The sequence below is a fragment of the Schistocerca cancellata genome, chromosome 8 (assembly GCF_023864275.1).
Source record: "Schistocerca cancellata isolate TAMUIC-IGC-003103 chromosome 8, iqSchCanc2.1, whole genome shotgun sequence".
NCBI lineage: Eukaryota > Metazoa > Arthropoda > Insecta > Orthoptera > Acrididae > Schistocerca > Schistocerca cancellata.
This window is the reverse complement of record NC_064633.1, coordinates 18,883,826-18,911,534: the sequence shown is the minus strand read 5'-3', so window position 1 is coordinate 18,911,534 and position 27,709 is coordinate 18,883,826. Positions and strand designations below refer to the sequence as shown.

Sequence of the window (27,709 nt, the reverse complement as noted above, 5' to 3'; positions counted from 1 at the left end):
GTCCGTCCTTGCCTGCTGCTCCAAATGGTTCAAATGGCTCTGAGCACTATGGGACTTAACATCTATGGTCATCAGTCCCCTATAACTTAGAACTACTTAAACCTAACTAACCTAAGGACATCACACACATCCACGCCCGAGGCAGGATTCGAACCTGCGACCGTAGCGGTCCCGCGGCTCCGGACTGAGTGCCTAGAACCGCTAGACCACCGCGGCCGGCCCTACTGCTCCGTCGCGACTGTATTGCTGGTGCGTCTCCCACTCACTTCCAGACACACGACGGAGGAAATACTGGCTCGGACCCAACCATCCAGAGGAAACACGCCCACTGGCTAAGTGACATCCCTGCACTAGGAAAGGACCGACCCGTTCCACAAGATGGTAATTGAAGGGGCCCAGAAGTGCTCAAAGAACCAGTTACACGTCGCCCGATGAGACAACCGACCTGTCAGAGCCAATACGCCGACAACATTTAAAATAAATTGTCAATCAAAACCACACCAACTACACACACAACCTAACAAACACTTGCACGATGACCCGAATGATACCCAACAGTAACTAAGCCCACACGAAGACAAATCGGGAGTCGATGCACACAGCCGACTCGTGAATGATCGGCGATCCAAAACGAGTCGTCCGGCAGGACGACCAACCGACGATCCAGCAAGACCGTGGCCCGGCTCAAGTGATGCGTGCCGGCAATGGTCGGGCGAGCCATGTCGACGCAGACCTCACTGCTGCTCCAACGCGACTGCACTAATGCCGCATTGCAACTCCCCGACTGGCAGGTCCGGACTGCGCTCCGGACGCGTTCAAACCCGAACTCACAGCCTGAACTCCCGTACGACAGACAACGACCGGGAAGTATTAGCAGTCGAGCAGAGATACTACGAGAGGGAATATATCGATACGCGCTGCTAGCGCCGGTCACGGTCAGGAAAAGCAGCAACTCAGTGACAGTAGTAATCTAAATTAACATAGTAGGTGGAAGTACGTTAAAAACAGGGTGTAAAATACATGATGGCGAGAACACGAGCCACGCACGGCTCAGATGGTTTTAAGCATGTCTTCCAGGGCGGGCAGATCTTGTTGGGGAGACACAACAACAGGTACGTGGTCTGCGTATGCTGTGCAACAGATCCGCGTGTTCTGAACCACTAATCCTCTGATTCTGTTTTCAATGACAGGGAGTGGCGGTCCAGTGGCTGTGGCGTACAGAGCCATCGACAGCGAGCATTCTTGGTGGACAGATCGACCATCTCGGAGAGGTTTTGTGAGGTGACCATTGATTAAAATCCGACAGCAAGCAATTGTTGTAGTACGATCTCCATATACCATTTTCTTCAAAGCTTCAATTAAAAACTGATGTCTCACACTATCAAACGCTTTAGAAAAGTCTAAAAACACAATATTGCTCCTTTAGTTCCATCCGCTGCCGCTGAGCATATCACGTCTCCTAGCCTACATGCTGCAGTGAGGATGCTGCTAACGAAGGATGGCACAATATTGGTAGCTTCGTGAAGTCTTCTCCAAGAGAGATTCCATACGAATCTTGGTCGGGTCGAAAGTGGAAAGGTTTTCAAATCTGTCTTAAACAGCGTGTCACACAGCAGATTACCCAGATGAGCGCTGTGACCGGGTTTCGGAAGAAGTACGACTATCCCTTCTTTCAGAACGTCGCCTCGCCACACGTCATTAGAAACAGCTTTGAAAGACTCTTCGAGTATGTCCCCATAGCACTGGTAGAATTGTGATCCGAGGCCATCAGGCCCTGACGACCTTTCCTTTGCTGCACGGAAGTTTCGTCGATCGTGAATGAGGCTTCGAGAGTAACTGTATCCGCCTCTTGCAGCTGTTCTTGGGTGGTGTTTGGCACTACATGACAGGCCTGATCGTCGATATTTTGTCTTTCATACAGGGTACTGTATAAAACGCGTGGGTACAGTCCACAATCCCCCTCCGGGATCTTGGCCGTGCGGTTCTGGGCGCTACAGTCTGGAGCCGAGCGACCGCTACGGTCGCAGGTTCGAATCCTGCCTCGGGCATGGATGTGTGTGATGTCCTTAGGTTAGTTAGGTTTAATTAGTTCTACGTTCTAGGCGACTGATGACCTTAGAAGTTAAGTCGCATAGTGCTCAGAGCCATTTTTTGAACCTCTGGGTATCTACTCGCTTGCTGGGGTCATTCACAACGTCAGTAATTCGTTGAGCTTTCCGTCGGCGTGCAAGACGCAAAATTTTGTAACAGCGATAGCCTTTTTGGGCCGTTACGTCTTTTGGTCTGGACTGAACAACGACTCCAGAGACTTTCTTTCGCCATATGTAATTGAAAATGGTTCAAATGGCTCTGAGCACTATGGGACTTAACATCTATGGTCATCAGTCCCCTAGAACTTCGAACTACTTAAACCTAACTAACCTAAGGACATTACACACATCCATGCCCGAGGCAGGATTCGAACCTGCGACCGTAGCGGTCACGCGGTTCCAGACTGAAGCGCCTAGAACCGCACGGCCACACTGGCCGGCTATGCAATTGATGTTAGCTTTAAAATACTGGAGCATTGCATACGATGCAGTGTCTAGGACAGTAGTTCTTTGATAAAGGTCCGAGATACATTGATGGTAAAACTCTGCGCTCCATTTTTGCTAGAATCGCTTCCGCCGCGCATACTGTTTCACTATTGACTGAAGCCTAAGTTTTGCGTAGCGAATGCACCATGCCACAGCGCCGGGATGGTGTTGTCTTCGTAGAAAAATTTGATCTCAGGTGAGTCTTATTTCTTTTCTAAGCTCGGGGTGCTGCATGAGGCTCTTACTCAGTTTCCAGTAGCCGAAACCTCAGGAGACCTGTTGTCGTTGAAGATTTATAAAACAGGTACAGACACAGCGGTCAGAAAACTGTATGGCGCTATGTCGTCGCTCGCGGCAGCAGAGCGGAAGAAACATATCGTGCCTGCTTGCTGCGCATTGGGACAGATACAGTGAGTCCAAAAAGTATTGGTCTAGCTGCATATCTTTTAGAAAACAAAGTCTGTGTAACATGAAAAGAAACGTATAAAAATGTAAAGAGCTAGTCATCTACCTCGATAAGTCATATTTGCTGAAAAGCAAGGAAAGAAATACATCAAAATCGACAGCATGGTTAATAAAATAGAAAATGTAATACAAGAGCTAGTTCATAAAGTATTCGTGCACCATCTGAACATGCCGAAATTCTGCGAGCAGTGATTAAACTACAACGCTGACCCACGGCGCACACTAGAGTCAACCGTGCGCGGCCCCACTCTATCGCTTGTTGTGTTTTTGTGGTTCTGAACGGCGCCGGTACAGTGCAATTGGCGCCATAGGGCGTAAGGGTAGTGAGACGACGCTGATCGAAAGGCAACTTATTCTGCGCTTACATAATGAGTGCAAATCTTCTTACGAGATTGCTAAAGTAGTCGGTAGACCTAGATCGACAATTCAGTCGATAATAGATCGATTTTGTGCAACAGAATCATTAAGAAACAAACCACGTACCGGACGCCGTCACACTTTGACTGATGCAGAAGTGAGACTTATCATGAGGTAAATAAAGAAGAAACCTAAAATCAACGCTCCTAAGTTGGCTAGGGAGTTAGAGTTAGGGGAAAGAACGTATGTGCCAACACAATCAGAAATAGCTTGGGTATCACGGCCGAGTAGCGGGCAAGAAATTTTGTGTCAGTGAACAGAATCGAAAGAAACGTCTTCATTTAGCAATGGAATATAGATTCAAAAAAGAAGACTTTTGAAATAGAGTAATATTTTCTGATGAGAGTAAATATAACGTATTCGTATGAATGCAGAGTCTCGCGGCGATAACATTTTACATAACGTATTCGGGTCGGATGGCAGGCGAATGGTGTCGTGTAAGAAGAATGCGAAGATGTTGCCATACAATCTTGTGCCAGCGGTTAAACACAGTGGTAGCAGCTCCCTGATGGTGTGGGGCTGTATGAGTGCTGCAGGTGTTGGAAAATTACTTTTCATAGAAGGTACAATGCATCACCATATGTGTATCAACATTTTAAATGACAATCTGAATCCTAGAGCCGAAAAATTAGGTCTGCAAGGAAACTACATTTTTCAACAAGATAACGACCCAAAGCATGCGGATCTAAATACAAGGCTGTGGCTTCTGTAAAATACCCCAAAACAATTTAACACCCCTCCTCAGAGCCCAGACATTAATCTTACTGAACACCTTTGGAAAATACTGGAAGATATCATCAGGAGAAGATACATTTCTAACAAGAGAGACCTAATAGAAGCACTTCAAGACGAATGGGACAAAATTCCAGCCTCTCTGACTGCAAACTTGGCCAAGTCGATTCCCAGACGATTACAAGCAGTAAAAGCTGCAAAGGGAAACCCCACTAAATAGTTTTTAGTTGAAATCATATTTTCAGATTGTAAATTTAAAAAAAAAATGAGTGGACGAATAGTTTTTGAAGTAGCCCTTGAAAAAATTCTCATTTTGTCACATTTGTTACCACAATGGATGTATTTATTTCTTTGTCCATCAGTAAAAATGACTTACCAAGGTTCGTTTCTTATGACTGGATGTTCACATTTTATGTTCCTTTCCTTTCACGTGACATATACTTAGTTTTTAAAAAAATATTACAACTAGACGAATACTTTTTGGACTCACTGTAGGTAAATGCAACGCAGGGACCGTGCAACTCTTCTCAAGTGTCAACGAGATGAAGACCGGTGGCCAGAGTTACCAGTTCGTGACAATTATTGAAGTTAGGCAATTGATCCTTAGCATGGAGGACGCAGTTGTAATCTCCATTATTGAGAAGCGGTCCACCGTTGATACCGATAAGACTTGGTAATTCTTCTTTAAAAAAAAAAAAAAAAGAAAGAAAGAAAAGAAAAAGGGAGCGCTCGTGTCGTTTGGTTGAGCCTGATGGAGCATAGAGGTCTATTATCTGTTGACGTTACAAGAGTTGTCTCGACCATTAAAGAGACACTAGACGATAGTGAAGGGAAGGCCGTCACTGCCAGCCGCGGTGGCCGAGCGGTTCTAGGCGCTTCAGTCCGGAAAACCGCGCGACCGCTACGGTCGCAGGTTCGAATCCTGCCTCGGGCTGGATGTGTGTGATGTCCTAAGGTTAGCTAAGTTTAAGTAGTTCTAAGTTCTTGGGGACTGATGACCTCAGATGTTAAGTCCCACAGTGCTCAGAGCCATTTGAACCACTTGACGGCCGTCACGCATCAAGATTGCGGTTGCAATAGGATCTTCACTACTCACGTTAAAAACGGCGGTATAACCTGCAATAGCAATATGGGTAGTGGTAACTTCCTGAAGAAGAGCAATATCGACCGCAGTGCTGAACAGAAAGTGTGCAAGAACCCGGATTTTATGGACCCGCGTTATGTGAGTAATATTGTGTGTAGGATATTGTAACTCTGGCTCTGCTTCGGAAGACTGTACCTGCATTGCAGCAGGAGATGGTGTTCCACTCTCGACTTCCGTTCACCTGGGCAATGTTTCGGATGTTGCAGCTGGGGGTCTTCTTCCACGGCTGTAGCGCCAGCGGTGATGTCAGGCGTAGATTCCGATGCGGGTGCAGCACTCTTAATGAACGCGACCATTTTCAGCAGCGTAGGCTTTATGTGTTCAGCTTTCTTCTACGCCCCGGAATGCGCGACTAGAATTTTTTTCTTTCCGGATGAGAGATGTAAAGTGTCACCCTTCCCTTTACCAGTCGTGCTCTTGTTCGCTGTTTGGGTCGCATTTCGGCATCGAGGGTGCATGTAGGGGGCATGGGGTGTAACACGTACCTTCCACGTCGTGTGAAGGCGCCTCCGGCCGGCCGGAGTGGCGGAGCGGCTCTAGGCGTTTCAGTCTGGAACCGAGCGACCGCTACGGTCGCAGGTTCGAATCCTATCTCGGGCATGGATGTGTGTGATGTCCTTAGGTTAGTTAGGTTTAAGTAGTTCTAAGTTCTAGGGGACTGATGACCTCAGAAGTTGAGTCCCATAGTGATCAGAGCCATTTGAACCATTCTAAAGCAGTAGGACACGGAGAATTTCGATCGAAGATGCACCGGATACAATCTGCTCTATTTAAGCTATACATTGACAGAACGTTGCTACGGCACACACGAATTCATAAAACGTATGCCAGACGTAAACAAACGATATTGCTGTGCCTGTACTTCTCCGAATTACGATGCATAGTTCCTTCTGACAGGCATGCATCGTATTTATCCGCCGACACCGGGCAAGCGACTTTGAGGTAAAATGTCTCCCCTGTACGGAAATACACTTCATGGATGTACGAGTGTAGGTTGTAGACACGTGGTTGACGACAGATGGAAGTACGTCTGGACGTGAGTCGTGCTCGGATAGCCTAATAGTATGGCGGCCGCGGGCGTTGTGCGGATAATCCGAATTCGAGTCCCGGTCCGAGGAATATTGCATCGCAATTCGGACTAATACAGGCACTGCAGTATCGTATGCAGCTATAAGAGTGAAAGGATACGAAAGCGAAGAAGTGGTTGAGAAGAGAGTAACACCGGGCTGCATCCTATACCCAATGTTATAAAATCTGTACAAGGAGCAAGCTGTGAAGAAAACCAAGGAGAAAATTAGGAAGGGAATTAAAGTCGAAGGAGAAGAAATAAAAACTTTCAGCTTTGCACTGTAATTCTGTCAGAGATGAATAAGGACTTGGAAGTGCAGATGAACGGGATGGATAGTATCTGTAAAATAGTTTAGAACCAGAACATCAATAAAAGCAAAACAAGGCTAACGGCATGTCGTCGAATTAAATGAGGCGATGTTAAGGGAATTAAGTTAGGAAATAAGACGCTAAAAGAAGTATCATTGTCTTCATGTGAGACACCACAGCCGTATACTTGTTAAAGGACATCAGGGGCGGTGGCAAGGGGGGAGGGATGGGGGATTATGAGGGCTATAGACACCCCCCCCCCCCCAATGGAGTATCACATTACACTGCATAAAATGACTACAGGAATCAGCGAATATATTACTTCAACACATTCAATCATTTTTTTATATTTATGTAGCAATATAGGTTGCAATGTATGTCAAACACATTTTAACAAAAGGATAAGAGCGGCATTAATATACACTGGATGTATATTAATGTACGACTGCCATTTACAATAATCAAGAAAGCTAAATATGCCGGGTATGCCTACCAACACTTAAATTGAAACTTCCTGGCAGACTAAAACTGTGTGCCGGACCGAAACTCGAACTCGGGACCTTTGCCTTTCGCGGGCAAGTGCTCTACCAACTGAGCTACCGAAGCACGACTCACGCCCCCTCCTCACAGCTTTACTTCTGCCAGTACCTCGTCTCCTACCTTCCAAACTTAACAGCTCTCCTGCGAACCTTGCAGAACTAGCACTCCTGAAAGAAAGGATATTGTGGAGACATGGCTTAGCCATGTTCTGTAAGGTTCGCCCGCCAAAGGCAAAGGTCCCGAGTTCGAGTCTCGGTCCGGCACACAGTTTTAATCTGCCAGGAAGTTTCATATCAACGCACACTCCGCTGCAACGTGAAAATCTCATTCTGAACACTTAAATTGTTGGCCCCAGACAACGAAATCGCCGGACATCTGGTTCCAATCGTATTATTTTTCCTCGCACACACATTCTATAGACACGATTTTACCCTGAACTCCAAAACAGTTACCAAAAGCTACTTTAAGCAACACCAAATTTTACCAATTTGTCGGTGGACGACCCTAACTCTCCTTTGTCAAGCAGTATTCCATTCCCCCAAACCTCCTCTTCTCCGCGCCAATAGCCCCCCCCCCCCCCCCTTGACCGACTTGTAGAACCGCTCCTGAAGGACATTTTATAGTTTCCCACCTCGACTGGTTGTTACAAGTATTGAATTTATTACAACTTGCACGTTGGCTAGTTTCTCCCTTAAGAGCCAAGTTAAAGCGCAGCGTAAAATGAAACAGATCAAAGATACAACGTTTATAAGTTACTGAATCAATCATTTTATTTTGAAAGCGCAAAGCGAAGTGTCTCTGTCAAATGTCTCGTTGTAAAGTCGAAGGCTAAATGTCTGAAAAATCCTCTCTATTTCGTTTTTCACGGAAACCCCGCCAAAACACATTCGCCTTCCAATCACAAGGTTTGTTAGCCGTTTAGCCAACGGGAAACCTCGTAACAAAACTTGCCTTCGCTCCTCCGAAAGAACTGTCCAATCTATTATTTTTCCAAATTGCCCAAGTGTCGTCAGTTCAGCAAAAATCTGCCACTCTTTGGAAAAATTTCTACATTAGACAGTGCAAGGCGCAGTTGTGCTGCCCTTTCTCGGAAAATAGCGTCTAATTTCCTACTCAGTCGTCCGCAGCTCGTGGTCGTGCGGTAGCGTTCTCGCTTCCCGCGCCCGGGTTCCACGGTTCGATTCCCGGCAGGGTCAGGGATTTACTGTGCCTCGTGTAGGTGAGATCTTATTTGGCTCGTAAGAGGACAAGACTCGAGTTTGAGAATGGAATGTCTGCCGCTTTGTAAACAGCCGCTGTCCCATCACTCCGTCGCCAGGCCAGAGACTTTCTTGATCCGAGCATTGCAGAAAATAGTAGGAAGGAAGATAGTTGGACAGTGCTAAAAAGAGAAGACTGAGTAGGTTCAAATGGCTCTGAGCACTATGGGACTTATCTATGGTCATCAGTCCCCTAGAACTTAGAACTACTTAAACCTAACTAACCTAAGGACATCACACACACCCATGCCCGAGGCAGGATTCGAACCTGCGACTGTAGCAGTCACGCGATTCCGGACTGAAGCGCCTAGAACCAAGGGATGATCTGATCTCTGTAATGATTTGTATCACACATTTTGGTATGTGTTGTGTACATAGTTCCACGTAGTCAGTACACAACTTTCCCACTAGAGCGGGCCCTGCTAAGCACAACAGCGCAGGCGCAACACTCATTCGTCTCCGCACTACGAGATGGCGCTGCCTTAGAGACGGACGAAATTCTGCTTCCGCCGATCCGCGTATTAATATGTAACGCAGCCAATGAGATCGCTGCTAACGTAGAACCTTTTCTCCTCGCGGATCACACTCGCACAGTGATACCTGAATGCGCCGATTAGTCAGTCTGCATTAGTCAGTCTGCATTAGTCTGCACCAGTCTATAGTCAAGTTTCAGTCTGCGCCTAATAAGATTATCATATTCCTGTACATAGCCATGAAGATAAATGTATAGACACTTTGTCAAGTATCAGAGATATGTGAGAATAAGATTAACATAAGATTAACATACCAAGACCAAAGAAACTTCAGATTGTCAATTGTAAACAGCATCCAGAATCAAGTTATGTAATGTCTACGCTTTTTATTATTTTAATAAATGTGTGTGAAAATTAATCAAGTTCTGTTTAAAGTTGGTCACCGTCAATCTGCTACTCTGAGCGTGCAAGTGGCTTTTCTATCGCCTGACCTAACGGCAGAAGATAAACACGCCACGATAAGACCAAGAGACATATTGCTGACACTCGCCTACTTCATTAGAGCGACAAGTCAAATAATCTGATGGTGTGTGTACCGAAGGTCTTACAGTACACATACCACAGTATGAAAGTTTGAATCAATTGAGAATAAAAAGGAAAAGTGTAACTGTCATGTGCCCAAAGAATAATTAACGGTAATCAGTATCGAACGACAGTCTGGCACCAGCTTGACGCGTTTCAGTGGTAGTCCGACATGGTCACCTTGCACCTTGACGATGAGTGTGTGCCTGCCCTCGACATTGGGCCACTGTCACTGCCCCACAAATCCGGATATTGCTCAATGCGACGGAGAGTCACAATGAGGCCCCTTTCCAGCTCTGCCGGGTGCCAATAATACAGTTTCAACATCTGAGGCTGTTTACGCTGCTTATTTGCCTTACCAAGCCTGGTAACAACACTAATTCACTCTGGTGGCTGTTCTACCTGCCGCAGAGAGCTTCAACTGTAATAATACGTTTGTCTGAGTGATCATCTTCCACAGCAGCTCTTAAAATTAATTGGTTTCTTCGTCTTAACCTTACGGCAATTAATTAAAGAAAATTTTACATCAGATGGATCTCGCTTTTATTTACAAATCATTTTTGTGGTCATTCTAGAAATATGATACATATGTGTGTACATTTTGGAAACATAACTGCGGTTGTGTTCGCACGCCGTACAATATTACATGTTTATGTTTCTTCATTTGCTCTTCCTGTAAACTGCAAGTGTTGCCAACCTGTGATCTTTTTGTTTTTTAAATAATATATTTGTGTGTGTGTGTGTGTGTGTGTGTGTGTGTGTGTGTGTGTGTCTGTGTAAAAAATTACTTATGATGTCTTATATGTTCAGAAAAGACACAGACATTGAAATCACAAGGATAAATAACAACAAAAGAAAAACGCCTCCACATCTTACAAGAAAACTAGCACATCCAGAAAACCATAACAACTCATATATGATCAAACCAACCTGGCAAACCAAACAGTCTTTAAACTAATTGACCATTTAAGATAATATTAAATGTATGCATATGACTACCCCTAGTCATGACCCATTCACCACTATCATCTCCTCCCAGCTTCTTTCCCATAATAACTAACCCACGAAAATTCGAGCCACAGCTCTCAACCTTCGCCCCATCCACTCATATCTCTGTGAACATATAAGACATCATCACTAATATTTTACACACACACGAATTATAATAGTTGTAATTATTAGTCAAAAAATGAAGTAAATATCGATGTAATGTTGTTCACTACGCCGTCCTCATTCACCAATAGAAATGTCTGCATTTATGTCCATTACATACCATATATTCTTCCTGCACCCACCCCCACAATCTAATCTCACTCAACAACTTTTGTTAGAGGGAAAACGTTCGCTGACGCTTCCCGGTTAAGCCAGGCGCCATTTAAGACTGATTATGCACCTGAAAGGCGAAAGGTCATAACCACCCTGCGGTGTCTTTCAGCAATGTGTGTTGTCTATTATCCAGTCATATACTCCACCTGAAAAGCGTAGGCTCATAAAATATTTTTTCGCTACTTAGAGATAGTCATTCTTATGGTTTTCTTGTTTTGAAAATCTTTCAATTTACTGGGGTAGGTAGTACGCTGCACACGTTGTTAATAGACGCAGCTAGTTCGATGAAGTCTCGTTGTCCTAGAGCCAACAAATTGAATGAAAAGACGCCTAGCGTCACCGTAAACGATCAGACAGTACCTTGTCAGTAACAAAAGTTGTGATCTATGAACCCTTGAATTTTGTCGCATATTGAGTTTTTACTGTTCTGCATTACCTTGCATCACTTTACTGTATGTACTCGTAAACTATAGTTCTTTAACTCATGCGCTAAATAATAAATAAATAAACTGTGTCTCTATGTTAATCGACACATAGTCCTATAGCGCCTTTTACTATTATAGCAAGTATTACTTTTTTTATCTTTTGTCATGTATAAAGTGTACTTCTTCGTCCGTTTTCTATGAAGTGTACTTCTTCGTCCTATGATGAATTTCAATTTCTATAGCGGCTCCCTTTCCTAATGAAAGCTTATGTAAGATTAGAACACAAGTTTTTATATTTATTTTGACTTGGGTGATATGCCGCTATTGGCAACCTGAAATAACAGTCCGGGGTGATATGCCGCGATTGGCAACCTGAAATAACAGTCCCCTAGAAGTATTAATTTACCAGCACGGAAATCATGACTGGCCCTAGATTACGTACCAGACTATGACAATAATGTTACACCACAGTCTAACATATACAGTCACGACCCTCACTGCTGTGAAAATTGTCATCGTCCAAAAGCTGGAACGACACTAGCACCCCTAGCGGCGAAAAAACAGACCTGTCATTAATGTTTGTTTTTAATAATTTTTTAACGTAATTAACGAAATAGTTATTGTATTTTTGCGTTCGAAGCATTAGTAAATTGTCGAGAAACGTGAATTATAGTGAAATAAATGTAAAAACAACCGAATTGCCAATGCCATAACTTATTCCTGAAGAAATACTTTCAAACATGTGTATAACTGCAGTTTATAGCGCTGTAAGAAAGAACACATGAACACATATTTTTCTTCTTGTCTGTTCTTATTACGATAGGCACTTTTCTCGACACCTGACAATTTCCTATGGAGTTTGAATTGCACATTATTATACTTCATTCGACTTTTCAATGCAAGAATATTTTTGTAAATGTAATTATTTCCGCTTCAAAAGCAAAAGCGTTAAAGGTTCTTGCCGTTTGTGGCTCAGATGTAGCAGCAGTAGTGACACTGGTTTCTTCTTTGTTGGGCAACAGTTTCATTACTTTTGCCATTTCATTAGCCCGTCTTTGTGGTTCTGCCTTCAGATACAGTTGCGGTGTCTTATTTGGTACGTTACATAATACAAGTACTACATTCCACACAAGTTTCCTACGTTACACATTCACTGAATTGAGTGGAAGTGTAGTGAAGAAAACTTCCCGTTGTTGAGGAGATAGACACTGAGCAGCCAGAACATTATGACCACCTACCTAATGGCCGGTATGTTCACCTTTGGCTTGGATAACAGCGGCGATGTGTCGTGGCATGGAAACAGTGAGACCTTTGTAGGTCGCTGAAGGGAGTTGGCACCACATCTGCATACACGTCACCTAATTCCCGTAAATTCCAGGGAGAGGACGATGAGTTCTGACACCACGTTCAGTTACATCCCAGGTGTGTTCGATCGGATTCAGACCTAGCGAGTTGGGGGGCCAACATATCAGTTGTGTTCCTCGAACCACTCCGTCACACTCCCGGCCTTGTGACATGGCGCATTATCTTGCTGAAAAACGCAACTGCCATCGGGAAACATGATCGTCATATAGCGGTGTACGCGGTATGCTAGCACTGTACGATATTCCTTGGCCATCATGGTGCCTTGCACGAGCTCCACTGGACTCATGGGTGCCCACGTGGATGTTCCCCAGAGCATAATGGGGCCGCTGCCAGCTTGTCTCCTTCCCGCAGTACAGGTGTCAAGGAGCTGTTCCCTGGAAGACAACGGATCGCCCCCCCCCCCCCCCCCTCCCCTGGGCATGATGAAGAAGGTATCGGTATTAATCAGACCACGCAACACTTTGCCACTGCGCCAACGTCCAGCGCCGATGGTCAGGTGCCAATTTCAATCGTAGTTGCCGATGTCGTTGGCATATGCATGGGTCGTTGGATGCGGAAGGTCATTCTTAGCAGTGTCAGGTGCACTGCGTGTTCAGACACACTTGTAGTCTGCCCAGCATTAAAATCTGATGTTATTTCCACCACAGTTCGCCGCCTGTCCTGTTTTAGTCGTCTGGCCAGCCTGCGATGTCCGACGTCTGTAAAGCCGTCGGCACACGGACCGTGCATCCGAACGTTGAGCGTTGAGCGTGCCGAGTTTCTGACGTCATAGCGTGGTATAGCACGCTCGGGAGTCTTTCCGAACGTACAGAGCAATATCTAGCATGTCAGATATTCTGAGCGTGCGTCTGAGCGTTGACCAATGAGATGACACAACGCCACCTACGTCACAAGCACTGTCTCCCTTCAGTACAGAGTTGTGAGGCGCCATATTGGCATTCATTTCAAGCCTATATGTATATATGCCGTTTCTGAGCACCAGCAAATTGAGAATCACAGGAAAACCCGTTGTTAACTGTGTAATTCGTTACAATAAAATAATGAGAAACATCATATTCGTGGCAAAAGAATTATTGTAACTTTCGTATTGTGAGAGTAGGCTATTTGAAGGCAGCGACACACTGAAGATCGACCCAAAACGTATTTTTCTTGGTACAATTTGTTATGATTAAATTTCAGTTAGTAACATATCTACGATTAAGGATTTCAGCAAGGGATAACATAACCTGATTAGTTGACAAAGGTGTGATGTTGGTTTAGCGTAATGAGTAGAGTCACTGACCACTGAAGAGTTTTATAACGAGGCCGTGGTTCGCGTTTTCACTCTCCCGAATTTTTTTTTCCTAACGTTCGTGTTTTTATTAGGTTCTGATACTTTATTATTAGTTTAATATAAGCATATATTATAATATTTGATGTTATGCAAATATAAGTTCACCTTTTTTTTAGGGGTGACTTTGTTGGATTGGCATAATCTACAGGACAGCTTGCGCTACTTGTATGAAGATATTTTGTTCCTTTTTCTTTTACGCCTCGTAGTTCACATGCTGCAAAGTTTCTGCTACTGCGTAGGAACAGTGATCAAGTAAGACTGACCTTGGGGTTTTTACTAAAATGTGGGAATGATGAAATCTTATGCGGAGAAGTATTCCAAATTTGTAATGCACTGTTTGTAATGGAACTTCCATAAGCCTGTGTCCTTATTAATTGGACATGGTACTTTCCTTTTCGTGGACGATGGAGGAAATGTGCGTTTCAATAGAGCTAGCGTGGGAATTTTATGCGCTCTCGTTGAGTAAACAGTGTGATTACGAACTAGAAGCATCCCTCAACTGCCGCTGGAGTGCGTTGCGATAGCGTATACCACGTTGGGGCCCACGTACCGTATGCACAAGTCGCATCGTTTCTGAGCGTTGAGCAGCACGTTGAACTTGCCACGCTCCACGTTAACGTTCAACAGCACGGTCCGTGTGCCGACGGCTTAACGAGAGGTGGCCGCCCAACCCCGCGACTGGTTGCACCTTGGTTTCGCCACGTGTTGAAGGCACTCACCACAGCTCTGCTCGAACACCCGACAAGTCGTGCTGTTTCCGAAATGCCTCCGGGCAATCACAATGTGGCCTCGGTCAAAGTCAGATAGACAGCGTGCCTTCCCTGTTCTACACGCGGACTGCACGCTCACCGATACTACCTGCACCGTGCGTTTGTCTGACCCAGCAGACATTCCTCGCTAGGTGACGCTGCTATAGCCTGGACGGGTTTATATCGATAGCAGGTCTGGGGTCGTAGTGCTCTGGCTGATCAGTGTACGAAGCTTTCCTGCAAAACGTCTTCTGCTGTTTACTATGTTTTTGCTCTTAAATGAAAACTTTATTCTTCAATAAATATCTGTATGTCACATGAGAATCGTCAATAAACTGTCCGTAATGTACCTTGTCATACCCTATAGTGTCCTTAGGAAACCAATAAAAGACAAATGTTCTCTTTTACTGTCGATTTTTATGGCATTATATATGCTCTTCACTGTAAACTATGTTACAAAACAGTATAAATAATATACCACTATTCGCACTCATTCGATATGTGCAGAAGTGTCGCTTGCTGGACGCTTGGAGCCCTGCTGTCACAGCGTATAACAACTACGAGGTGCACTCAAGTTCTAAGGCCTCCGATTTTTTTTCTCCGGACTGGAAAGAGATAGAAACATGCGCATTGTTTTAAAATGAAGCCGTGTTCATTGTCAATACGTCCCAGAGAAGGCAGCACCGTACGGCAGATGGAATTTTACCGCCAGCGGCGAGAATGAGAACTGTTTTAAATACTTAAAATGGCGACGTTTTCCTTACTTGAACAGCATGCAATCATTCGTTTTCTGAATTTGCGTGGTGTGAAACCAATTCAAATTCATCGACAGTTGAAGGAGACATGTGGTGATGGTGTTATGCATGTGTCGAAAGTGCGTTCGTGGGTGCGACAGTTTAATGAAGGCAGAACATCATGTGACAACAAACCGAAACAACCCGGACTCGCACATGATCGAGAAAGTGGAGAGAATTGTTTTGGGGGATCGCCGAATGACTGTTGAACAGATCGCCTCCAGAGTTGGCATTTCTGTGGGTTCTGTGCACACAATCTTGCATGACGACCTGAAAATGCGAAAAGTGTCATCCTGGTGGGTGCCACGAATGCTGACGGACGACCACACGGCTGCCCGTGTGGCATGTTGCCGAGCAATGTTGACGCACAACGACAGCATGAATGGGACTTTCTTTTCGTCGGTTGTGACAATGGATGAGACTTGGATGCCATTTTTCAATCCAGAATCAAAGCGCCAGTCAGCTCAATGGAAGCACACAGATTCACCGCTACCAAAAAAATTTCGGGTAACCGCCAGTGCTGAAAAAATGATGGTGTCCATGTTCTGGGACAGCGAGGGCGTAATCCTTACCCATTGTGTTCCAAAGGGCACTACGGTAACAGGTGCATCCTACGAAAATGTTTTGAAGAACAAATTCCTTCCTGCACTGCAACAAAAACATCCGGGAAGGGCTGCGTGTGTGCTGTTTCACCAAGACAACGCACCCGCACATTGAGCTAACGTTACGCAACAGTTTCTTCGTGATAACAACTTTGAAGTGATTCCTCATGCTCCCTACTCACCTGACCTGGCTCCTCGTGACTTTTGGCTTTTTCCAACAATGAAAGACACTCTCCGTGGCCGCACATTCAGCAGCCGTGCTGCTATTGCCTCAGCGATTTTCCAGTGGTCAAAACATACTCCTAAAGAAGCCTTCGCCGCTGCCATGGAATCATGGCGTCAGCGTTGTGAAAAATGTGTACGTCTGCAGGGCGATTACGTCGAGAAGTAACGCCAGTTTCATCGATTTTGGGTGAGTAGTTAATTAGAAAAAAATCGGAGGCCTTAGAACTTGACTGCACCTCGTACTGCCGAGTATAGTTTACCAGAATTTTTCTTGTCTTCATCCATGCAACAACGAGCTGTTGGATCACTGTTGCACGCTTCCATCAGTTTGGCATGTGTCATCCGCATACTGCATTGCCCGGACGACGATATGAAAGAGATGTTTTGCCACAAATATTAGTAAACTGATTTTCCTCAAATTGACTATCTGATCACATTAGTAACAATTTGAATTTCCGATTTTCCTCAATATGTTTGAAAGTAAAACCTCACCACGGGATAAAAAACGTTTTTAACTGGACCCTTACATCCTCAGCAGCAACAATTGGGCACCATTGCTGTCAAGAATAAATAAATCTGTGGAAACAGTGGAAACACTTGTAATATTGAATTTAGAGCAAAAAGTAAATAATAGCGTCATACCGAAGGTGACTGTATCGTTGTAATGCTGCCACTTGTGCAGTACGCTGTACTCACTCCATATACAGGTTGGTCCACTGATAGTGACCGGGCCAAATATCTCACGAAATAAGCATCAAACGAAAAAACTGCAAAGAACGAAACTCGTCTAGCTTGAAGGGGGAAACCAGATGGCGCTATGGTTGGTCCGCTAGATGGCGCTGCCATAGTTCAAACGAATATCAACTGCGTTTTTTTTAAATATGAACCCCCATTTTTATTACATATTCGTGTAGTACGTAAAGAAATATGAATGTTTTAGTTGGACCACTTTTTTCGCTTTGTGATAGATGGCGCTGTAATAGTCACAAACGTATAACTACGTGGTATCACTACGTGACACATTACCCGTGTTAAAATGGACCGTTTACCAATTTCGAAAAAGGTCGATATCGTGTTGATGTATGGCTTAAAAAAAATGGCTCTGAGCACTATGGGACTTAACTGCTGAGGTCATTAGTCCCCTAGAACTTACAACTACTTAAACCTAACTAACCTTAGGACATCACAAACATCCATGCCCGAGGCAGGATTCGAACTTGCGACAATAGCGGTCGCGCAGTTCCAGACTGTAGCGCCTAGAACCGCTCGGCCACTCCGGCCGGCGATGTATGGCTATTGTGATCAAAATGCCCAACGGCCGTGTGCTATGTATGCTGCTCGGTATCCTGGACGACATCATCCAAGTGTCCGGACCGTTCTCAGGATAGTTACGTTATTTAAGGAAACAGGAAGTGTTCAGCCACATGTGAAACGTCAAACACGACCTGCAACAAATAATGATGCCCAAGTAGGTGTTTTAGCTGCTGTCGCGGCTAATCCGCACGTCAATAGCAGACAAATTGCGATAGAATCGGGAATCTCAAAAACGTCGGTGTTGAGAATGCTACATCAACATCGATTGCACCCGTACCATATTTCTATGCACCAGGAATTGGATGGCGACGATTTTGAACGTCGTGTACAGTTCTGCCACTGGGCACAAGAGAAATTACGGGACGATGACAGATTTTTTGCACGCGTTCTATTTAGCGACGAAGCGTCATTCACCAACAGCGGTAACGTAAACCGGCATAATACGCACTATTGGCCAACGGAAAATCCACGATGGCTGCGACAAGTGGAACATCAGCGACCTTGGCGGGTTAATGTATGGTGCGACATTATGGGAGGAAGGATAATTGGCCGCCACTTTATCGATGCCAATCTAAATGGTGCAATGTATGCTGATTTCCTACGAAATGTTCCACTGATGTTACTACAAGATGTTTCACTGCATGAGAGAATTGCGATGTGCTTCCAACATGATGAATGTCCGGCACATAGCTCGCTTGCGCTTGAAGTGGTATTGAATAGCATATTTCATGACAGGTGGACTGGTCGTAGAAGCACCATAACATGGCCTGCACCTTCGCCGGATCTGACGTCCCCGGATTTCTTTCTGTGGGGAAAGTTGAAGGATATTTGCTATCGTGATCCACCGACAACGCCTGACAACATGCGTCAGCGCATTGTCAATGCATGTGCGAACATTACGGAAGGGGAACTACTCGCTGTTGAGAGGAATGTCGTTACACGTATTTCCAAATGCACTGAGACTGACCGACATTTTGAGCATTTATTGCATTAATGTGGTATTTACAGGTAATCACGCAGTGACAGCATGCGTTCTCAAAAATGGTTCAAATGGCTCTGAGCACTATTGGACTTAACTTCTGAGGTCATCAGTCCTCTGGAACTCAGAACTACTTAAACCTAACTAACCTAATGACATCACACACATCCATGCCCGAGGCAGGATTCGAACCTGCGACCGTAGCGGTCGCGTGGTTCCAGACTGTAGCGCCTAGAACCGCTCGGCCACCCCGGCCAGCGTTCTCAGAAATGATAAGTTCACAAAGGTACAAGTATCACATTGGAAGAATCGCAATAAAATGTTCAAACGTACCTACGTAAAACCTACCTGTTACCAACTGTTGGTCTAAAATTGTGAGCCATATGTTTGTGACTATTACAGCGCCATCTATCACAAAGCGAAAAAAGTGGTCCTACTAAAACATTCGTATTTCTTTACGTACTACACGAATATGTAATAAAAAATGTGGGTTAATATTTTTAAAAACGCAGTTGATGTCCGTTTGACCTATGGCAGCGTCATCTAGCGGGCCAACCATAGCGCCATCTGGTTTCCCCCTTCAAGCTAGACAAGTTTCGTTCTTTGTAGTTTTTTCGTTTGACGCTTATTTCGTGAGATATTTGGACCGGTCACGATCAGTGGACCACCCTGTATACTCTTGCTCTATGCTGGCTGCTTCCTTCGCCAAGAAAACTAGCCTTCCTGTGCGTGATGTTGCGATGCTGTAGCATTCGCAGTTCTACGAAGCCGTTCTCTTCGAGGGTGGAGTACTCGAGCACTTCGAGTATTTCGTTTTGGACAACACGTGCCAAGCACCGTGTGCTGACCAGGTTACTGTGTCGTTGCAGCTGATCCACGGCGAGCTGTGGATGGTGGAGCGGCTGGTGTGCAACTACGGGCCGAGCGGCAACTTCCTGGGGCTGCCGCTGTACGAGGAGGGTGACCCGTGCTCCAGGTGTCCCAACGGCACCCGCTGCAGCGACGCCTACCCGGGACTCTGCCAGAGTAAGTCCTGTACAGCTGTGCGTGGCGCTGCCTGCTTCCATCCCCCCACCCCCCACCGTCACAACACACACACAGCGATGCTAACAAAATACACACGTTTTATACACAGCGCTAACCAAGCAATACTGAATCCTGAAACTTCCTGGCAGATTAAAACTGTGTGCCCGACCGAGACTCGAACTCGGGACCTTTGCCTTTCGCGGGCAAGTGCTCTATCATCTGAGCTACCGAAGCACGACTCACGCCCGGTCCTCACAGCTTTACTTCTGCCAGTATCTCGTCTACTACCTTTCAAACTTTACAGAAGCTCTCCTGCGAACCTTGCAGAACTAGCACTCCTGAAAGAAAGGATACTGCATGGTTGCAGAACTAGCACTCCTGAAAGAAAGGATACTGCATGGCTTAGCCACAGCCTGGGGGATGTTTCCAGAATGAGATTTTCACTCTGCGCTGCGCTCTCCGCAGTATCCTTTCTTTCAGGAGTGCTAGTTCTGCAAGCTTCGCAGGAGAGCTTCTGTAAAGTTTGGAAGGTAGGAGACGAGATACTGGCAGAAGTAAAGCTGTGAGGACCGGGCGTGAGTCGTGCTTCGGTAGCTCAGATGATAGAGCACTTGCCCGCGAAAGGCAAAGGTCCCGAGTTCGAGTCTCGGTCGGGCACACAGTTTTAATCTGTCAGGAAGTTTCATATCAGCGCACACTCCGCTTCAGAGTGAAAATCTCATTCTGAATATTGAATCCTTCCGTACAAGAGGCGATTCAACGTCATTTATACAGTTATCGTAATCACAGAAATTAGAAAAGTTTCTCACGATATTGCGTGAAGCCGAATTTTTCAAAGCTGTCAGTTAGTAGTCGCTACTGGGACAACAGATTCATAAATACAAGGGAATTTCGCATTTCAACGGCATAGTGTAGGTGTTGCCTAATAAGTTTGTTGTGTAGAAGCCAAAGGTTCGAATCTCGTTAACTGCAACAATTTTTTTCCTAAATCTGATCAAACGACTTTGATTATCTTTTTTGTTCAGTTAATTAGTTTAAATGTAATTTTTTGTTTCTAGTACTTTGCCGCGTCATTTTCATCATCGTATCGGCTTTTTTATTTGCTCTTGTTTTCTTCTAATCATTTTTTTTTTCGTTTGGAATCTGCCCGTGTGACCTATTATTTGCAACCAAGTGCCAAACAGGATTCCTCAAAGGTTGGTAACGTGCAGCCAGTGTGAGGATAGTTTCAGGTAACCAACGACAGCGAGAAATTACAGTTTGTTTTTACAGATATAACTGAAATCTTGCTGCGGAAGATTACTACGCAAACAAACATATCATGAAATTTTTCTTCTTTAGTTTGCTCGTAGATGTGAGCCTTAAGCTCCGTGAACAAAGCGACCGTGATCTTCGTTCTGCCGCAGATTGCTGAGCGCCGTTTTCTCGGATAAATTGCACATCAGGAGGTTGTGGGTTAGGTTAGGAGACGAGTGTAAATTCAAGGCTACGAAACCCGTCGCCTGCCGCAGTTCAGTCATTGATCACTAAAAATCAGCTGTCCACAGAGCACATTTACAACGGTTCCAAAATTGTCCCCCTGTTACCCATTAGCAGCATTTGTGATGTGACCCTCTGTGTTTGTGTATCTCGAGCCATAGCCGGCAGCGGATGTGGAACTAGTGCTATTGACAAAATATCGATACCTTCCCCAAGATAAAAACGATGTACGAATGGCAATATCGAGTGCCGAAATTATTATTTTATATTTTTTTCACAATTTTCGGAAAATATTTGAAGTTGTTCTTGTAAAATTGTAGTAGGACGTAATTCTATTTTCACCGTGTGAAGGACTCTTACTACTTTTTGAGCTTTCATGACCTCTAATGTTTCTCTTTCAGTGGGTGAAGTAATTATATGTGGCACGAAAGAAGAACTCCGATTCCGCTGGGGATGGGGGAGGGGGGATGTGGAGGCAGTGTGAGTGGAATAACAAAATTTCCGATGTGAAGAAACAGCACACCAGCTGCGTTAAAAACAATTTTAACGCAGTTAGTGTGCTGTTTCTTCACATCGACATTCTTGCTAAAAATCTAAATGACAACATTGGTCGTTGCGGTAGGCGGAGACGTGTGAGGGGAAATGCTGACGTAATCGACGTTACCAGCAGAAACTGCAAAGCTGCTATGTCGCTTACGTTAGCAGAAATAAAAAATAAAAAAACAGTGAAGCTAATATGAAGTGTGCTGTAAAAAACCGACGTGTGTCAAAACCGAACGATAGACCCATACGACACCTTTTATTGTGCGTATGCAATTACCATTGTTAGCAATGTGGTTATCGCCAAGCGTGAACGTGCATCGTTTTCCTTTCAGTTCTTGCTCTAAGTGGGAGAGGCAGGCTGCTAGGTTGTTGATTTATAGAATATCTAATAATAAATCAATACTTACATGTACAGCTCTAAACATATTTGCAATGTGCAGCTGAAATTTTTATAGGCACGTATGTCGATATTTTTCCCACGTACACCTAGATATATCGATAATTATTTCCGATATACCGAGAGTCGATAATGATTTATTTTTAATGTGGATATATCGAATTGCCGATGTTTTTAAAAGTATTAACAGTTCTTGTGGCAACCCTGTAGTGACAAGTGACTGACGTCAAAGTCTTAAACATGGCTGCGAATCAGCAACTGTGTAAATCAGAGAGGTTGAAAAAAATCAACCAACCAGTTGCAAAACAAAGGTTTATTGACCATTGAGCTAGGGTTCGATATTAGTAAAAATATTTTGTTCAGTAGGAGTGGTACAGGGTACACTAGATTAGCTGAAGCCGAGTGGCTCTTGCCATTTATAGAATTGACGAAACAAGAATTATCCCAAGCCACGGCTTTAGATACCATCCAGTTTACATTTAGCATACTTCAGAATGAGTGCTCACTGGTAAATGCCCACTAGCAGAGCCTGTTATCAACATGAAATTATAACAGGAGTCATAGGATAAAGTATTTGTATATGTTGAATGTCAAAATGCCAGAGACAAAGACCAACTGACGTCAGTTATCAACCAGTTTTAATCGAACTATAGAAATGTCAGCGGTAGCTTTTTTGAGGGGGGTAGGACGTCAAACGGGCCGACTTGGAGCAGAAGAGGCATCACAGGACATTTTAATTTCCACAGTCTATACTTTTACAAATAAATTCATAAAACTTTGTCAGCATCACCAGGAAGGATTCAGGATTCACACTCATTGCAGTGGAAGTTCGAAAACACAACAAAATAATTTTTTTTTTTTTTTTTTTGCGTGTGAAAATTCATCATTTTTTCACTTACTAATGGCTGCATTTGTTGCTATAGGTACACTTTTCTTCATAAGTTAGAGAGATTCTTCGATGAATTTTGCACAGCATACATACCATACTTACAGGTGCATGAGACTCTAGAATTTATTTAATTTATGAAAAAACGAATGAGCTGTTGTATTGTAAACTTCATGTTTAGAAAAAACACGTATTTTATAGTTAATTACCTCAATTTTTACCACAGTTTTTAATAGATTTGGAAAATTCTAGAGTTTCATACACCTTTAAGTATGGTTTGTATGCTGTGCAAAATTCATCGAAGGATCTCTGCTATTTATGAAGAAAAGTGTACCTATAGCAACAAATGCTGCCATAAGTAAGTGAAAAAAATGAAGAAATTTTTCATGTAAAAACATTATTTCGTTGTGTTTTACAACTTCCACTGCTAAGAGTGTGAATTCTGAATCCTTCCTGCTCATGCTGACAAAGTTTTATGAACTTATTTTCAAAAGTATAGACAGTGGAAATTAAAATGTCCTGTGGTGCCTCTCCTGCTCCAGGTCGGCCCGTTTGACGTCCTACCCCCCTTAAGCTAGTCGCCACTTACCACCGCTAGATGTAGCCATAAAATGGCTGAGTTGCCAACATTGAAAGGACATTTTATTTGGCAGAGAAAGCTTTGGATGCGACCCGCCTCGTGGTGACACAGTGTAGCAGCAGCTTCCCCTGCCTGGCTGATAGTCCGGCGCAGCTGACGCAGCCCGTCACTCGCAGCGTTACAATAACGGCCGCGGCGCCCTGCCACCACACGGGCTGGGGAGCAGCAGGTGGCCAGGCAGCTCGCTTTTGACACAGAGTCTCGCCGCCAGCCAGTGTATCCAAACATGCAGGCCGCGCAATTGATTCCGCCGCCGGCGGGTGGCCTTTATTCTGCTCGCACAGACACACACCTGCAGGGCAGATTACTGAAACACAGCGCGTTACATGTTGTTATAATTAGCGTTCCGCTCATTATGCCGAGGTAACCAGCTGCGCAATTTTGGTTCACTAACCGCAAAATAGCTCCAACGGCAAGTCACTTTCCGTTATATCGTACCACGAACGACTGTGAGTCATTTGCAACACTAACAAGTATTTAGTGTGAACAGACGTAGACATTTCTCTCCGTCGGCTTTAGGTCAAGTTGTTGACCCCTTGTTCTGTAGACACACAAGTATAAACGGAAAAATGAGCACGCTGAAATAACTTTGCCTTATGACGGAAGGTTCACATAATATGATTATGTACAGTGCTTGGTGTCCCCTTTATATCAACCCTTCAAATAACTTATTGTTCAGAAGTAAAATAAACCATGTATCAACCAACTTTTTTGAGCTTCCAAGGGGATACTGACAAACGGAATTCCCTTTCTCATAACTGTATTCGTTACGTACATATCGTAGCTCGGAAAGAACAGTGACACAACTCAAAAATACAGTACTCCAGAACTTTAAAGATCTTACGCTGAAATAGTATAAGTGTCCTCCAAATTTCAAGTAAGTAATTTTTGTAGCAAATTCCATTACAGTCAATACAACAGTTATACGGACGTGTAGTTCCGTTCTCATCGAATGTGAGATCTCATTAGGTAATTATTAATTAATTCAACATGTTTGACTAAACAACTAAATGTCAGATTTGAGTTTTACGACTGTCAGATTAATAAAATACGTATTATAATATAGTTGCAACATCACATCATAAAGCAACATTAAAACGTTACTGAAATATTTACATCCAACAACTACGGACAGCAGCAATAGTTTGCTCAAAGCTAACACTCGTATGTCCCTTTACAACATGAGGACACGTACTAATGGAGGAAACCAAGCCGACATAAGCTTACAGACAAATATAAAATAAAAGGTAGCATACTGCTTACTAATTCTCTGCATATTAACTGTTTCTTTGAGTTGTGTCACTTTTCTTGATTTTCTAAAAACGTTTTTGTTTCTGTTATGTTCCTTATATAGCACTTTTCCACACTATATATATATATATATATATATATATATATATATATATATATATATATATATATATATGTCCACTCCATGATGTGATGTTGCAACCATGTTATAATACGTATTTTATTATTCTGACAGTAGTAAAATTCAACTGTTATATGACACGACATTCGAACCTCCATCAGGCAAAATTATTACTTAAGTTAAAATAAAATTCTGAAAACAAGTGGGAATTTTTTATTAGAAAAAAAACAAAATGCAAAATTTCATAAGAAACATCAGTTAGGTACAATTTAAGGAACATAATTTAAGAAAACATAGAATCGTAAATGGCCTTACATAAGGTAGAAATAATTTTCGCCAAGAAAAGGGATTCAGTACGAACTTTCTTTTATCGTAAAATTTTCCAGTTTTTTTCTTGCACGCTGCAACGCACACAATTTCGTAACATTTATAAGAGCTGTAATTCTTGTGGGTTGGCAGGAGAGGCAACACCGTATTATTAGAGGAAGCCGAGAGGCACGCGTTTTAGCTCACGCAGACTGGCGTGAGGTCTGGAACAGGGCAAGGAAATTAGACTTTAGAAAAACGGACGTAGCTGGTGGAATACTTAACTTTAATCCATTAATGATGAGCGTCGCTCTTGACTGTACATGACTCAGTATCAATAGTAACTGGTAATGGCGCCTTGCTAGGTCGTAGCAAATGACGTAGCTGAAGGCTATGCTAACTATCGTCTCGGCAAATGAGAGCGTACTTTGTCAGTGAACCATCGCTAGCAAAGACGGTTGTACAACTGGGGCGAGTGCTAGGAAGTCTCTCTAGACCTGCCGTGTGGCGGCGCTCGGTCTGCAATCACTGATAGTGGCGACACGCGGGTCCGACGTATACTAACGGACCGCGGCCGATTTAACAAGTGTGGTGTCTGGCGGTGACACCACAGAATGGTCAAAATAGGGTCTACATGCATGTCTGAAGAACATTGTAATGCAAGATACAGACACTATATAAAGACAGACACAGTAATAACCAATGATATTAAAAATTACATTCAATTTACCTTATACATCAAAAATTTAAAGACTCAGATTGTGCCGTTCTTCTTGAATGACCAACGCCGAAGCGGGACTGTTCTTGCCACGGCGAATCGCGTGTGAAGCGGTCCACAGCAAAACTGGCACAACTGTTCAGAGGTGAACAGATTACCAGACTGAGGCAGGTGTGACGTTTTCCGTGGCCGTTCTTGCCGCGATGCTATATGAACTGCTACGTCTTTTTTAATACCTGTACTCTTTATTCGGCAATCCAGTCTCCATCTCTTCAAGACCTCTTGACACCCGTTCACAGTATATGGTTGACGTAACCACGGCGTTATTACAAATGTATCAAAAATTGACTCTAATTTTCTCCTGTAGTAGCAGACACTGCGAATATTTGGAGTAATGTAACTCGCTCACTTGCTTGAACTGACAGTAAATAAATGGAAATGCCTGGAAAATACACACTGATCCTGAAGGTAATTTAATTGCTGTTCCTGAGAGGACACTTGTATTTACAAAAATCAGCATCTTTTCCGCCATTTTTGAATCCGCACGTGAAGTCCGACACACCACGTCGCCACTGAAGTATCGGGCTTGGTCCGTGATTAATTTTAAACACACGAAAGTCATTACGAGAATGACTACACATGACCAGTGGATTCATACGGATTGGAGCGATATTGTCCTACGCTTAAAGAACAACAGAAGTAGCTGCTTATTAACGTAATTTCTTGGCACACAGCAGGGATTCAACTGATAGAAATACACGAAATCCTCTTTACGTGAGAGTCATGCTGTTGGTTACTATGTTCTTATCTTTCCTATAAGGCATCAGTTTCATGCTAGTTCTTACTGTTCCTATGTGGCACAATTTTCATGCTCGTTCGATATCTCTCCAATCAAAATCCAGCGGGTTTCGTTCAACATCGTATTTTACGTCAGTGCTCTCTAGCATATTCACTGTACAGTCAAAATATGTGTCTGTGCGTTGGAGGTACATATTTACAGAAACTCTCATAATCCAATAATCTCGATCTAACGGGAGAAGCGTACGCATACTGGGCTACTGCATTTTGCCTATCTTTCACACGACTATAATAAATACTTAGGTTTAATAAATGCTCTGCTGGTACATTGCGCTTCTCAATTGTACCAAATCTTTCAAGCCTGCTGAACGCCGTTCGAAAGTGTTAACCTTTGGATAGCGGTGCCAGCGGTACTGGGTAAACAACGAATAATAATAATAATAATAATAATAATAATAATGGCTCTACGCACTATGGGACTTATCATCTGAGGTCATCAGTTCCTTAGACTTAGAACTACTGAAACCTACCTAACCTGAGGACATCACACACATGCATGCCCGAGGCAGGATTCGAACCCTGCGACCGCAGCGGCAGCGCGGTTCTGGACTGAAGCGCCTAGAGCTGCTCGGCCACAGCAACCGGCAATAATATTGGAAGTAGAACAAAAAAGGCTCTGAGCACTATGGGACTTAACATCTATGGTCATCAGTCCCCTAGAACTTAGAACTATTTAAACCTAACTAACCTAAGGACAGCACACAACACCCAGCCATCACGAGGCAGAGAAAATCCCTGACCCCGCCGGGAATCGAACCCGAGAACCCGGGCGTGGGAAGCGAGAACGCTACCGCACGACCACGAGAT

At 43.9% G+C, this 27,709-nt stretch overlaps 2 protein-coding genes across 2 annotated transcripts in view; both read left to right on the top strand.

The window, feature by feature from the left end:
* Nucleotides 1-4,867, top strand: part of LOC126094989 (venom allergen 3-like) — a 152,214-nt gene extending 147,347 nt beyond the window's left edge. The window contains exon 3 of the mRNA XM_049909643.1: nt 4,686-4,867. Within this exon, the coding sequence (XP_049765600.1) occupies nt 4,686-4,867 (182 nt within the window). The remainder of the gene's footprint in view (nt 1-4,685) is intronic.
* A 452-nt stretch (nt 4,868-5,319) lies between these two features.
* LOC126094988 (salivary glue protein Sgs-3-like) overlaps nt 5,320-27,709 on the top strand; it is a 33,840-nt gene continuing 11,450 nt past the window's right edge. Inside the window, exons 1-3 of the mRNA XM_049909642.1 lie at nt 5,320-5,412; nt 19,547-19,703; nt 23,662-23,817. Of these exons, the coding sequence (XP_049765599.1) occupies nt 5,320-5,412; nt 19,547-19,703; nt 23,662-23,817 (406 nt within the window). The remainder of the gene's footprint in view (nt 5,413-19,546; nt 19,704-23,661; nt 23,818-27,709) is intronic.